This window comes from Hemiscyllium ocellatum, chromosome 10 (assembly GCF_020745735.1).
Source record: "Hemiscyllium ocellatum isolate sHemOce1 chromosome 10, sHemOce1.pat.X.cur, whole genome shotgun sequence".
In the NCBI taxonomy this organism is placed as follows: domain Eukaryota; kingdom Metazoa; phylum Chordata; class Chondrichthyes; order Orectolobiformes; family Hemiscylliidae; genus Hemiscyllium; species Hemiscyllium ocellatum.
Genome location: NC_083410.1, coordinates 81,410,942 through 81,426,470, shown reverse-complemented (window position 1 = coordinate 81,426,470; position 15,529 = coordinate 81,410,942). Strand labels below are relative to the sequence as shown.

General features: G+C 41.2%; 1 protein-coding gene across 1 annotated transcript in view; it reads left to right on the top strand.

Moving 5' to 3' along the window:
- Positions 1-13,886, top strand: part of LOC132819572 (plasminogen-like) — an 82,601-nt gene extending 68,715 nt beyond the window's left edge. The window contains 5 exon segments of the mRNA XM_060831141.1: positions 400-474; positions 913-1,053; positions 7,759-7,865; positions 10,524-10,669; positions 13,728-13,886. Of these exon segments, the coding sequence (XP_060687124.1) occupies positions 400-474; positions 913-1,053; positions 7,759-7,865; positions 10,524-10,669; positions 13,728-13,886 (628 nt within the window).
- Positions 13,887-15,529: the final 1,643 nt, after the last annotated feature.

Genomic DNA, 15,529 nt, shown 5'->3' with positions numbered 1-15,529 from the left:
CGAAAAGCATCTATCTTTGTTCGCTTCACTTTTAAAAAGAGTTGCTGTTCCAAGTTCAAGGTCAATTCTAAACTTGTTCCAAGCCAGAAAATGAGAAAAATAAAATAAAAATTGTGATTGTCTCGTCAAGTGATCCCCAGTTCTAAATTCTTCCACAAAGAGACAACATCTCTCCACATCCACACTATCAAAATCCATCAGGGTTTTGTATGCTTCAATCAAATCACTTTTTACTCTTTTAAACACGGGCATTATAAGTTGGTGAAAAGATCAGGGGAGATGAGGATTTTTACACATTGTATTATTTGCATGATATTTATTGCAAACCGCTGAAGCTTACTTTTGAAAGCCTTTCAATCAATTGATGTTAAATCATTAAAACTGTCTTGTATATTACAGTTTTGACACTCACTTCTGTGGAGGAAGTCTTATTGATACCAAGTGGGTGGTAACAGCCAAACAGTGTTTAGAATGGTAAGAGATTGATGCTTTAGATCATCGTCCTAATGACCCTTGTTCCCAATGGCCAACATTGAATTCTAGTGTGGCAACACTCTTATTTCAATTTCTCAGTCATGCTTCTACATTTTTCCACGGCATCATCACTTCAACTGATACGTCACTTCACTCCTGGCAGTAACACCTCCAGGTGCCTTAGGTGTAAGCTCTTTACTGCCCAACCAATTTCTCGTCCTTCAAGATGTTCCTTAAGACTTACCAGTTTGATGACCTATTTGGGCATCTCTCCCAATATCTTCTTACATGACTCAGTGACACATTTTGTTGGGTATTGGTAATACTTCCATGGAGCATTTTGAGCAGCTAATAATGGTAAAGATACTATTTCAATGCAAGCTATTATTTTTGTTTAAAAAGTACAAGTATCTAACTCCTTCATTGCATCCATCACAGTTCCTTGAACCCCTTGGCCTACAGTGTCTATCTTGGAATATACAGAGAAAGAGGAGCTGAACCATCGAGACAGATCATTTTGGTTGACAAAATTTTTCTCGAACCCAGTGGGAATGACATTGCTTTATTAAAGCTTAAAAGGTATTACTTTTATTTCTGTTTTACATTTGTCTTCTGTTCTAATGATTTATTTCCTTCTGTAATGAGGCTTAGCTACCTGATGAAGATGCAGTACTCCAAAAGCTGGTACTTCCAAATAAAACCTGTTGGACTATATCCCGGTGTTGTGTGATTTTGAACTTTGTCCACTCCAGTCCAACACAGGCACCTCCTCTTCTGCAATGAGGCAGACTTCATCAGGGAGCTTAGGTTGAAAGAAACCCTAGGGGGCAGTGACCATATGATAGAATTGAGCTGGCAGTTTGAGAAGGAGAAGCTGGAATCAGATTTAGGCACGGTGGCACAGTGGTTAGCAATGCTGCCTCACAGCGCCAGAGACTTGGGTTCAATTCCTGACTCAGGCAACTGACTATGTGGAGTTTTCACATTCTCCCCGTGTCTGCGTGGGTTTCCTCCGGGTGCTCCGGTTTCCTCCCATAGTCCAAAGATGTGCAGGTCAGGTGAATTGGCCATGCTAAATTGCCCGTAGTGTTAGGGGCAAGGGTAAATGTAGGGGTCTGGGTGAGTTGCGCTTCGGTGGGTCGGTGTGGGCTTGTTGGGCCGAAGGGCCTGTTTCCACACTGCAAGTAATCTAATCTAATCTAATCAGATGTAACAGTATTACAATTGAGGAAAGGTAACCACAAAGACATGAGGGAGCAGCCAGCTAGAATTAATAGAAGGAGAGCTTAACAAGGTAGAAAGTGGAGTTGCAGTGGCAGGGGTTTTTAGGGGTAATTTGGGAGGAACAGCAGAACTTCATCCTAAGAAAGAAGAAACAAACTTAAGGAGAGAATGAGGCAACCATGGCTGACAAGGGAAGTCAGGGACAGCATAAAAGCAAAAGAAAAAACATACAATGTGGTGAATATTACTGGGCAGACAAGAATTGGAAAGCCTTAAAAACCCAACAGAAACAAGAGAGAAGATGAAATATTAGAGCTAACCATCTAGTGATACAAAAAATTGCAAGAGTTTTTTGGATAAAGGTCAAAGAGAGGCAAGATTTGACATTGAACCACTGGAAATGAGGCTGAAGAAGTAGTGACAAGGAATAAAGAAATGGTGAAAGAACTGAATAGGTACTTTACATCAGTTTTTACAGTGGAAGACATCAGTAACATATGAGAACTCAAGAGAATTGGGGACAGAAGTGAGTGCAGTGGATGTCATTAAGGAGAAGGTGGTGAGGAATCTAAAAGGTCTGGACTAGGTGGGCTACATCCTAAAGTTCTGAAGGAGATAGCTGGGAAGATTATGAAGGCATTGGTAGTGATCTTTTAAGGTGGAATACATGAGCAATATTCTAAACACTCAAGAGAGTGGGGGGGGGGGGCAGAGATAAGTATAGTAACCATCACCAAGGAGAAGGTGCTAGAAAAACTGAAAGATCTAAAGTGGATAAGTCACCTGGAGCAAATGGGCTACACCCTAGATTGCTGAAGGAGATAGCTGAACTGATGGTGGAGGCTTTAGTAGTGATCTTACAGGTGTCACTGGAGTCAGGTGGGGTCTCAGAAGGGCAGCTCCAGAAGTGGAGAAGTCAACATTTCGGGTGTAACCCTTCTTGAGAACCCATGGTGTTAGAGATAAGGTACTAGGATGGATAGAAGATTGGCTGTCTGGCAGAAGGCAGAGAGTGGGGATAAAAGGGTTCTTCTCAGGATGGAAGCCAGTGACTCATGGTGTTCCACAAAGTCGGTGTTGGAACCACAACTTTTCATTAATGATCTAGATGAAGGAACTGTGGGCATGCTGGCTAAGTTTGCAAATGACCCAAAGATTGGTGGAGGGGCAGGCAGTATTGAGGAGGCGGAGATGCTGCAGAAAGATTTACACAGGTTAGGAGAATGGGAATAGAAGTGATAGCTGAAATACAATGTGGGAATGCGTGAGGTCATGCACTTTGGTAGGAATGAACTATTTTCTAAATGGGGAGAAAATTCAGAAGTCTGAAGTAGAAAGGGACTCTGGAGTCCAAGTCCAGGTTTCTCTTAAAGTAAACTTGCAGATTGAGACGTTAGTTAGGAAGGCAAATACAATGTTATCATTCATCCTGAGAGGACTAGAATATAAAAACAGGAGCATATTTCTGGGGCTTTATAAAGACCACATTTCCAGTATTGTGAGCAATTTTGGGCCTTATACCTCAGGAAGGATGGACTGGCACTGGAGCAGGACCAGAGGAGATTCACAAGGATGATCCCAGAAATGAAATGCTTAAGATATGAGGAAAATTTGAGGACTCTGGGACTATACTCGATGGAGTTTAGAAGGATGAGGTGGGTATCTGATTGAAAGTTATAGAATACTGAATGGCCTGAACAGAATGGATATTGGAAAGATGTTTCCATTGGCAGGAGAGACGAGGACCCAAGGACACGGCCTTAGAATAAAGGGAAGACCCTTTAGAATATAGATAAGGAGAAACTCTTTAGCCAGAGAGTGGTGAATCTGAGGCATTCATTGCCACAGAAGGCTATGAAGGTCAGGTCATTAAATTTATTTAAAACAGAGATAGATAAGTTCTTGATTGCCAAGGGGATAAAAGATTACAGGGAGCAAGTTGGAAAACCTAACAGCCATGATTGAATGGTGGAGCAGACTTGATGGGCTGAATGGCCTAATTTATGCTCCTCTGTCTTATTGTCTTATGGAATCACTGGAGTCAGGGAGGGTGCCAGAGAACTAGATATTAGGTTGTGTAAAACCCCTTTATAAGAAGGAAGAGTGGCAAATGACAGGAAACCATAAGCTATTTAACCTGAGCTCAGCTGCTAAGATTTTAGAGTCCATTATTAAGGATGAAATTGCAGAGTACTTGGAAATGGATGGTAGAAGAAGGCTGAATCAGCATGGCTTCATCAATGGCAGGCCTTGCCTGGAAAATCTGTTAGAATTCTTTGAAGAGATAATGAGCAGGTTAAACAAAAGAAGCCAGTGGACTTAATCTATTTTGATTTCCAGAAGGCCTTTGACAAGGTGCCACACAGGAATCTGCTAAATAAAGTAAGAGCCCACAGTATTAAGGGCAAGGTAGTCATGGATAGAGTTTGGATTAGTGGTGCTGGAAGAGCACAGCAGTTCAGGCAGTATCCGAGGAGCAGTAAAATCGATGTTTCGGACAAAAGCCTTTCATCAGGAGGATTGGCTGATCAGCAGAAGGTAAACAGGAGGGATAAAAGGGTCTTTTTCAGGGTGGCAGCCATGACTAATGTAGTTCTGCAGGGATCTGTGTTGGGACCACAACTATTCACATTGTTCATTACCCATCTGGACAAAGTGGACTGAGGTCATTGTTGCTAAGTTTGCAGGTGACACAAAGACAGCTGGATGGACAGGTCGTGTTGGGGAAGTGGGGGGGTTACAGAGTATTTGAACAGGGTGGGAGGGTGGGCAAAAACTTGGCAGATGGAATATAATGTGGGAAAGTATGAGGTTATGTACTTTGATAAGAAGAATACAGGTGTAGACTATTTTCTAAATGGAGAAAAGCTTCAGAATACTGAAGCAGAAAGGGATTTGGGAATCCAAGATGAGTATTCTATTAAAGTTAACATGTAGGTTAAGTTGGCAGTTAGGAAGGCGAATGGATTGTTAGCATTGATTTCAAGAGGAGTAGAAAACAAGAGCAGAGTGTACTGCTGAGGCTGTATGAGGCTTTGGTCACAGCACATTGAAATATTGGGAGCAGTTTTAGGCCCTGTACCCAAGAGTCAGCATTGGAGGTGATCAAGTGGAGGTTTGCAAGAATAATCCTGGGAATGAAGGGCTGGTAATATGACGAGTGATTGAGGACTCTGAGTTTGTACTTGATAAAGTTTAGAAGGATGAGGGGATACTGACTGAAACTTACAAAATACTGAGAAGTTTGGATAGAGTGGGCAGGGAAATTATGTTTCCACTGGTAGAAGAGATAGGACTGGAAGCCACAGCCGCAATGTAAAGGGACAACCCTTTAAGACTGAGATGAGGAGAAATTTCTTCAGCCAGAGGGCGCTGAATCTGCAGATCGCATCATCACAGGAGACTGCGAAGGCCAAGTTATTGAGTGCCTTTAAGATAGAGATGGGTTCTTGATTGGTAACAGGTTCAAGGGTTAGGGGGAGAAGGGTGAGAATGGGTTTGAAAAGCATAACAGCCATGATCGAATGGCAGAGTAGACTCAGTAGGCCAAATGGCCTTATCCAACTCCTTTATCGTTTGGGTTTATATGGTCTTCTGTGTTCATGATGATGCAGTGCTTCTGAAAAGATCTACCTTCAGCACCGTAAGAGCCTCTGCATACTGTAGGATTAATATACACAGATCTGAATTCAAGCAATCTTTATCTGCTGCTAGTTTGCCCTTTTAACCAGCGGTGTGAGATTGTGGAAGCTCCATCTCAAAGAGTGACCACCTGGAAGTACAACAATCCCCTAGGAAGTTGTTCAGTGAGGAACCCTGAACTTGGAGATGAGTCCAGGAAAGCAGGGACAAGCTGGCAGACCCTGCAGAGGGTGTGGGAGAAGGGGGCATTAATATCATTGGAGAGGCTTCTGATGGACATAGTGGACACAGAAAGAAGGCACACCCATAATGTCCAAACATGAATCCATCAGATTCCACTTGCTGATGACTTTTCCTATGACAGGTAAAATCCCAGTGGTGGCAAGGGTGGTCTTTAAGTGGCTACTTAATGCCTTCACTCGTATTGGTAAAATTGAAAGTCAGGCCACATTGATGACAGGTGTAATGCTGGTGCTGATGTTTAATTTCCTGCCGTCCACCCATGCCATCCTGCCCTCAAGGTACGTAAAACTCTAGCCAGCTATGAAGGCTATAGTTTCGTATTAACATTTAACAGGGGGGTCATGCATTGCTGGAAACATAGTGGCCGTTAATAACACGCAACATTGTTAATGCACTGGTTGTCCAACATATTAAGGGATGAAGAGATTCTGCCAGAATTGCTTTGCATAAATGACATCTTGTCCTTAGCCTTCTAGTTACTGTATGTTTAAGAACTTGCTAGCTTAGCACATTAATTGCTCATTAACTTTATCACAGAAAATTAGCACTCTTAATTAAGAGTATAATTATTATTTCAACAATGTGATCAGTGTTAATACAATGCTGATAGCCCGGGTGTCCTTGGAGAGGGAGCATGCGGTGTCCACCAACACCCTGGAGTTGTTCAGGGAGAGGTGGGCGCTGCAGGGAGTGGAGTGCATCATTTCCCCCTCCAACTCTATTTTGGTTTAGACCCTGCCCTCCCCTTCAGTGTTTTGATCACACAGCATTGCCTTTTTTTTTGATGTGAAGGGCACTGCTTGTCACTCGCCACTCGGGTGTTTTCCTATTTTCCTGGTGGTGGAAATTGAATAAAGATTTGTACACTTTGTGTCTTTCACTCTGTCTCACACCTGCACACACACACCATGGGTGCTGGGGAAAAAATAAGCACTACCACAGTTAGGCGGTAGTGTGGGGGAATAATATATATTAAAAAAAATACAATGCTGATCAACCTTTCTAACCCAGAAATGGGTCAGTTTAAATTGTTCAGTATCATTTCAGTATGCAGCAGATTCTTATAGATTCAGAACATTTTATATTTTGTAAGTTTTAATCCTTAATTTTCCTTGTTTTCTTCTTTTTAGAATCATAGAATCATAGAGTCATACAACACAGAAATAGATGCTTCGCTTTGACTCATCCGCACCAACCAGACATCCCAATCTGACCTCATCCCATTTCCAGCATTTGGCCCATAAACCCTCCCTATTCACGTAACCATCCAGATACCTTTTAAATGTTGTAATTGTACCCATCTACTTCCTCTGGCAGCACATTCCAAACACATGCCACTGTCTGGGTGGAAAAGTTACTCCTCGGGTATTTTTTAAATCTTTCCACTCTCACCTTAAACCTATGCCTTCTAGTTCTTGTTCAGAAATATGGAGCGTACTTGAAATCAACAAAGCTCCTCCATAGGCGAGGATAGTTGGAGGGCGAGTCAAACCACACACCTCTTTGAAGCAGTTAATGTGCTGAGTTCTGAGATTTGAATGTCCAGAAGAATAGACAGGTAGCTGCTGGGAAAGCTATTTAAATCAACTGTAGTTTTAGGGTGGCAGCTGGGGAAGGGGTTAGATTTCTAGATGTCCAGGGGACAAGGGAGGTAGGTAGGGTGCCAGGTAAGTATGTTATCAGGTGAGCATTGTGTCAGGTATATGATGGAGTACTCAGGACAGTTGGAGGGCTGGGGGAATGGATGTGTCAGGAGGAATGTTGGACCCTGAAGAGGCCGAGGAGGGTGTTAAGGCCAGCAGTGGCCAAAGGGAATGTCAGCGCTGGCAGGAGTAAGTGGGGATGAAGGGGCCAAGAGGAAAGGAGTGTGGGTTCCTCGGGTTCAGATCAATGGAGGAAGTTGGAGGGGCTGAAGGTTGTCAGGTTCTGGATTCCCTATCCAGTGGTTTTGAGGCAGTTCTGAAAAAGGGTGACTGGAACTCAAACATTAACTCTGCTTTCTCTCCACTGATGCTGACAGATCTGCTGAGTTTCTCCAGCAATTTCTGTTTTTGTTTCTAATTTCCATCATTTTTTTAAAAAAAAGAAGTATACAGAATGATAGTTAAGAAGTAATGACCTGATGCAAATTAAATAAAAATAAAAAATGATTTGAAATACTGCTTTTGGTTTCAGGCCAGCTGTCTTGACTGACAAAGTGGCATTAATCTGTTTACCAACACAGGACTATATACTACCAAATGGAGCTGAATGCTATGTTTCAGGCTGGGGTGAAACTCAAGGTACACATTAACACAAATGTTGATCAAATAAAGTAACGTGTTCTAAATTGTTTGCTTTTATCTTTCCTCTTTTCTTCTCTAATTTGTGTCCTTGTTCACCCACCCTCTTCTAAAAGCGTTGATTCCAAGTTTGTTCATTGCTCCTTGGACACTGATATCATTGAGCCTTTGTGCCCAATCGGTTTGAAGTGATGCATTTCTCTGCCAGTGTACAACCTCCCCATTGATAAGGTCTCTGCTGTACACCCCCAATACTACCTAAGTTGTACAAGCTCTGTCATTGTAAAATGCTGATCTACCATAGCTACTTGCGTGGAGCTTAGATTCTCTGTTCAACAAATGAATGGAATCCAGTGCACCTGGCAAACAAACTGGAAGAGAGAAAATGCAAACTCTTTGATTTGCAAGTTGGAACATCAGGACCACGTGCAACCATTGAGAGATATCCTCTAATCAACTTGTACATTTGGAAAAAATACATGGATAGGAAAGGATTAGAAGGATATGGACCAGGTTCCAGGAAATGGGGTTAGCGTGGAAGGACATTTTGGTTGGCATGGACCAGCTGTGTCCATGCTGATTCTATGACTTGATGACTCTACGTTGTTATACACCTCTGGAATGGGTGAGACTTCAATCCAGGCCTCCTGGCTCAGAAGTAGTGACACTACCATAGAACTACAGATTGGTTGCAGTTAATTGGTACATATTAGCTCTGATCATTGTGGAACTTGATAGGCTAAACAAATAGTCACTTTGCATTACAGGATAGAATATTGTTGAAGATAGTGGCACATGGTTGAAGTGTTTCATCTTGTAATAATCAAGACTGAGGCAACGTTTCAAAGGTAACAGCAACTGCATGAGAAAATGGAGGCTCTTGGTTGAACTAAAATCATTATCCTTAAAGAAGTGAGAAAAGAAATGCTGAAGAGCATTCATTCAAGCCAATGAGCAAACGAAACTAGTCTCAGGAGGCCTGAGCAGCGTCCTAATGGCCAAACATGAACAATGCGATTTAAAATCACATGAACATCCATCTAAGCAAGTTAAAGAAACATGCAAGGCTTTCAAAGACAAATATTGGGTGAAGATTGGAGGAGCCCATTTCAATTTCACTGGCACCAATTATCTTGTCACTGTTGTCGATGTTCCTATGTATTTTTAAAATTATTTTTGTCGGTTATTGAGCATCACTTGTTAGGCCAGCATTTATGGCCCATTCTAATTGCCCTCAGGAAGGTAGTGATGAACTGTCTTCCTAAACTGTAGCAGTCATTGGGGTATAGAGACACCCAAGTACTGTTGGGGGTTCCTGGATTTTGGCCCAGTGACAGTGAAGAAACAGCAATTTAGTCTCAAGTCAGGATGGTGTGTGGTTTGGTGGGAAATTTTTAGGTGGTGGTGTTCGTATTCATCTGCTCTTCTAGGTGGTCAAAATTGTGAGTTTATAAACTGCTGGGCTCTGGAGTGCACTTTGCAGATGATACATATAGCATTGGTGGTGAAGGAAGTGAATGTTGAAGGTAGTGGATGGGGTACCAATTACATGAGATGGTTTGTCCAGATGGTATAAAGCTTCCTCAGTGTTGTGGAAGCTGCATTCATTCAAAAAAGTGGGAAGTACACCACTTCACTTCTGACCTGAGGACAGAAGTTAAGGAGGCAAGAGATGAATTGCTCAACACAGAATTCCTAGCTTTTGCTTTTGCTTTTCCTAGATTTGCTTCTGCATCCACAGTGTTGTTTTGGATAATCCAGTTAGTTTCTGATCATGGTAACTCTCCAGGGCGATCATAATTGGTCTTCCAGCATTTATAATTCTATTGAATATCAATGGGCAATAGATAGATTCTCTCTTGTTGGGCATAATCATTACCTGGCATCTGGGTGACACAAATGCTACATGCCATTTATATTAGTGCATGTTGTAGTGCCAAAATGTCAACTATTAAAAAAAATCAAATATAAACTCATAAGTTTTCTTTTCCAAATTAAATGAACTTGTACTTTGTTCAATTTATATCCCACTTGCCTATAACATTAGTCACATCTGTGGAACAGTTTACACAGCTGGTCTAAACTTACATCTCACATCTGTGGAACAGTTTATTGTAATGAATTTCTGCACAAATAGTCTGTTAATATTATAGGTCAGAATCTGCAGAGTTCCTATATTCAAATGGCGCTAAAGCTGAAAGGGCAGCTAGGCTCAGAATCACATGTTTGGGGTGAATGGATATAGTGGCCTCTCAATGAAGAAGGAGCAAGGAATGAGCAGAATATCTCAAACTATTAACACTGCATTTTCTTGCAATTGTAAATTTGAGTGTTTTCATGAGAGGGGAAATAAGAACAGACCTTACGAAACAGAAATCCAATTTTCATAATCCCTTGTTGATAGCTGTGCCTACAGTTGTCTAGATTTTAAGCTTGAGAAATTGATACACCACAAATTTTCTCTCTTCCTTAAGCCTAATTCATTAACCAAACTTGGTTACCAATTCTAATAATGCATTATGTGCTTTCGTGTCCAATTTTATTTGATTATGTTCCCATGAAGCATTTTGAAATGTTTTACAACATTAAAGGTGTTGTATGAATAACAAAAGCTGTTGATTTCTGGAATTCTTTTTCATTTGTCCCATTTGGTTTTAGGAACTGGACGTGATGGGGCTTTAAAAGAAGCCGGTTTTTCAGTGATAGAAAATAACATTTGCAATCAGCCTGAACACTTGGATGGAAGTGTGAAAAGCAGCGAGCTGTGTGCAGGAAATATTGAACATAGTGTTGACAACTGTCAGGTATGTGATTATGCAGCTGGATGAAAAGAATTGAATGGTTTAAAGTTAAAAAATGGGAAGATCAGCCTCATCAATGAGAGATTAAGATACAATTTAATAAATTGAGGGAGACAATTACTCTGTCTTAATGTTAAAGTTCAGTTTTCATAATTTTGTTATTGTATTGAACATCAGAATACAAGGACAGGAAGAGACCATTCCATCTCTTGAACCTGCTCTTCCATTAGGCAGTTAACAGGAGTCGAAATAATTTCTGGTTTGACTGTCAGCCCTAGGAGAAAGGGTCAGGAATGATGGAATACTCATTCTGTTGGGGCAGGTGCTAACAGGACTGGGGCCACTGACTCTTAAATTTTTGAGACAGCTGGTTGCAATAGTGGACTATTTAAAATCCTCACCTCAGTGCTGTGACACTGCATTCCAGTTAGTTTAAAAAGAGGAAAGCCCTCCAGTTTTCACACCTTCTCAGCTCCACACATTGTCCATGCCCCCCCTCTTATCTCCAGCATGGCAATGGACCATCAATCATCCAGATACTTTAAAATTTCAAGAACTATAGAACTTCAAACACTTGTAATTTCTTCACTTTACATACATTAACATTGTGAACTTGACAGCAGAGGTCAGACAGAATTTCAGGTATTTCTGGTACTTCAACAGAATAATGGATGTCTGGTCTCAGGCAAACCTCATTATGTATTCTTAGCTAAGAGCTGAGGCATCCATTACTCTGCTGAATTCGTCAGTGCCTATTTGACTGATGGCTTTTTATATTACCTATTTTGCTTAATCAACCTATTAAAAGTTTTAATTGCAAAGCCCTAGTGTTGAGAGTTGAACATGGGCTTCCCAGTCCAGGGGCAGAAACACTATCACAGCACCATAAGAGCCCTCATAATGTCTAGTTTTTTTAATCAACGTGTTCAGAGATGTTATTACATATATCTGGAGTCGGTAGGTCTTGAACCTGAGCCTCCTGTACCAGGGGTACAGACATTACCATTATGTCACAATAAGGCCAATCCCAGACATAATGGCATTACTTTCTATTTGCAAATGGCTGCTTAATTTTTCTCACTGGTTTTTCACCTACTCTTCCTAAGCAATCTGTTCAGAGATGTTATTACACACCTCCGGAGCAGATGGGACTTGAACCCGGGCCTCCCAGACCAGTGGTAGAGACGGTACCACAATGCCACAACCATCCCCATAATGTCTAATTGCAAAAGGCTAAGAAGTTTCATATACTCGCAGTTTCAGTTATTGAACCTTTAAAGAGTTTGGGTGATTGGCATTATGGTTGCTCTGTAGTAGCAAGGAGATTTTTTTAACATTGTGGAACATTATCAATTAATTACTGTCTTTTAAATTTTCACTTAACACATTTTAACAGATGGGTGGCACGGTGGCATAATGATTAGCACTGCTGCCTCAGCGTCAGAGGCCCGGGTTCAATTCCCGCCTCAGGCAACTTCTGTGTGGAGTTTGCACATTCTCCCTGTGTCTGCATGGCTTTCCTCTGGGTGCTCCCGTTTCCTCCCATGGTCCAAAAATGTGCAGGTTAGGTGAATTGGCCATGCTAAATTCCCTGTAGTGTTAGGTGAAGGGGTAAATGTAGGGGAATGGGTCTGGGTGGGTTGCTCTTCGGAGGGTCAGTGTGGACTTGTTGGGCCGAAGGGCTTGTTTCCACACTGTAAGTAATCTAATCTTACTGCCTTACTGTTACCTTATGCAGCTGGGTAATTGAATCATAGTCTGACATGCGGGGGGTGTGGAGGGGGGGGGTGTCAAGTTTGCATACAACACCATGGGGCTGGGTGACATACCCATGCATTCTCCATGGCAATGTCTCTGCCAATTAAATTTCACTTGCTAAACAATCAACACTTTCCTCATGTATTATTAATATTTGATTTCCCTTTTACTTTATATACTTGGGAATTGTCAAAATGAGTACAAGGACTACATTTGAACTTAATGTTGGTGGCATGCTCATGAACTGAACCATCCCACATCCTTAACTGGCCCTGGTGTAAACCAAAAACCCTGGGAATGTTCCTGGGAATATTCAAATTGAAACTCACCTGTTACGTTAACTTGGTGAAATTCCAGGTCTACACTGTGACAATTCTTTTAAAAATTCTAAGTTGAAAGATGTCAGGTAGTTACAAAAGCCCTTTTACTTCACTGATATTTTTTAGGGAAGGAAATCTGTTGGTCTTATCATGTCTGACCTATATATGACTCCAGATCACCAACAAGTTTGTCTATTAACTAAAGTAGATTATTAGACCACTGTGTTGTATCAAATTGACAGTGGTTCAATGTGAATGTCCTTCTCAGAGCAACCAAGACAAGCAATAAAATCTCAAATCCTGAAAGAAATGAAAAGAAACTCAGTATTGCTGAAGAAAGACACATTTGTCAAGGTATTTCACCTTGTACTCATTTTGACAAGTCCCAAGTATATAAAGTCAAGGGGAAATCAAATATTAATAATACATGAGGAAAGTGTTGATTGTTTAGCAAGTGAAATTTAATTGGCGGAGACATTGCCATGGAGAATGCATCAGTTTATGATTATTGACAGTTATCTGCCAGGTTTTGTTTAATTTCAAAAAAGACAGATTGAGTCTGACTGTGAAATAACCCAATGAATGGCTGTCATCAAATTATGCTGAATTGAAATGGTGGCAGTATGTGAATATTTTATTGCTCACTGTCAAGAACAGTGGCCTGTGTTTTAGTAAATGCATCTTCCTGTGCGCACACAAGAGTGCCAAAACATGAGTCTTACTAATAATCCTAACTGGTTTTTGGCATTCTTTGTTTTTCTGAATTGCTTAAGTTCTATATTACTAAATGACTTATTTGTAATTAAAATAAGTACTTGGCTTTTCACTTAAGTTTTTATTTAATTCCAAAACAAGTGATCTCAAAGTTACAGGACTCAAAAACCTGTCAACCATTTATCTGATATGAGTGCTACTTAATGGCTTTAAAGCAAGTTGGTTTCATTATTATCGGTTGATTCCTTGACGATGGTCTTTTATTTTAGAGTGACACTGGAGGCCCTTTGGTATGTCCAAACTCCAGAAACCAATATATTCTCCAAGGAGTAATGTCTCGGGGTTGTGCAGGTCGGACGAAGCCAGGAGTTTACGTCCGTGTTTCACTTTTTGTTGACTGGATTGAAAACACCATAAGGCATGGTTAACAAAGGTATAACTCAGTACAACAATCAAATGTTTCCTGTCATTCAGAATGTAAAATTCCAAATGTGAATTATTAAATTCTTTCACAGTTACAGATGTGGCTTCGATTTAATTTGGAGAACTTTGAAACTGTCACTGACACCACATTATGGCTGGTCACTGTTTGAGAGGCAGGATACCTTGTCTTATTTTACCAGTGGTGCAAGAGATGCACAAAGGTTCACAGATCCACCTACTCAAATGAATTGTAGTGTGAACCGTGAATATGAAGCTGCCTGGATTGTCAGGAAGTAATACTGCCAAGTTTCAAGACCCTGCATTGCTGCTTATGAAAACGTATCTCCCAGGTCCTCAGAGATCACTGGAGACAGGACAGGATTCTAGAAAAGCTTGATCTATCTATGAGCTCAGTGCATTTAGATGTTGATCATCTACTGAGGAGAAGAGTAATGCAGAGATGGGTCTATAGCCACATTGAATTCCAGTGAATTGAGGAAGCCATCAGATTTGGACAAGGAGAGTTCAAAACAGCAGATTTGGGCAAGTGGGCAAACTCTTGGTCACAAAAAGCAATACCCAGTTCAAAGGATGTATTGTCAGAGGTTCAGCTTCATTGAAATATCTGAGCACTGATGTCTTTGAACACTGCATCTCTCTAGGGGAGGTGTTAGTGGAGCTGTGCCATATGGTTCTATAGCCAGTCGACTGTTGTACAAAAAGAAATAGGCCATTAGACCCAACAAATCCACGCCTACCCTCCAAAGAGTATCCCACCCAGATCCGTTCCCTCTACCCCATTACTCTACATTTACCTCTGACGAATACACCTAACCTACTCATCCCTAAACCCTATGGGCAATTTAGCATGGCCAATTCACCTAACCTGCACATCTTTGAATTGTGGAAGGAAACCAGAGCACCCAGAGAAAACCCACACAGACACGGGAAGAATGTGCAAACTCCACACAGTCGCCCAAGGCTGTAATCAAACCTGGGTCCCTGGTGCTGCGAGGCAGCAGTGCTAACCACTGAGCCACCATGCTGCCCAAATAAATGAGAGATTATATTCTTAATGTCAAGACATTTAACTGTTGTAAAACATTAAATTCCCTTGACGTTAAGAAAGCATCACCCAGTGAAGCCTCATGTGCTGGTCTATGTTTTACATGTTTATTTATAGTTGTTTCTATGAGGTGTTTCTGGTCCATGGAGGTGTTGCATGAACAGATGCAAACATTCCTGTTCTAGTGCATTAGATGGAAATGTGCTGCATTGTCTAGGTGCCTCAGATCTCCTAAGCTCCAGCATATTTGGGGATATCTGTCTGAGCAAGGGTTACCTTGTTCACCAGATCAGCTTTGGTATCATCATGAATCCTCAGTGGTGGAAACCATGCATATACATGTTAGTGAAATTGCATTATTCAAGATGTCGATGGATTTCTCTATCATTTCCACACAGAAACTGCAATGCCTTTGGATATTTTTACAGATGTTCCCACATTTCACCCTGCTACTAATTCATCTGCTCTTTTGCTGATGACACCTCGTGCTCAGCATCTGCATTAAATGATGCTTCACTTCAAGGTGAAGTAGCCACAGTTGTCTCTCTTTGTGTTATCTCATCCTGTGTGGCTGTGTAGTGC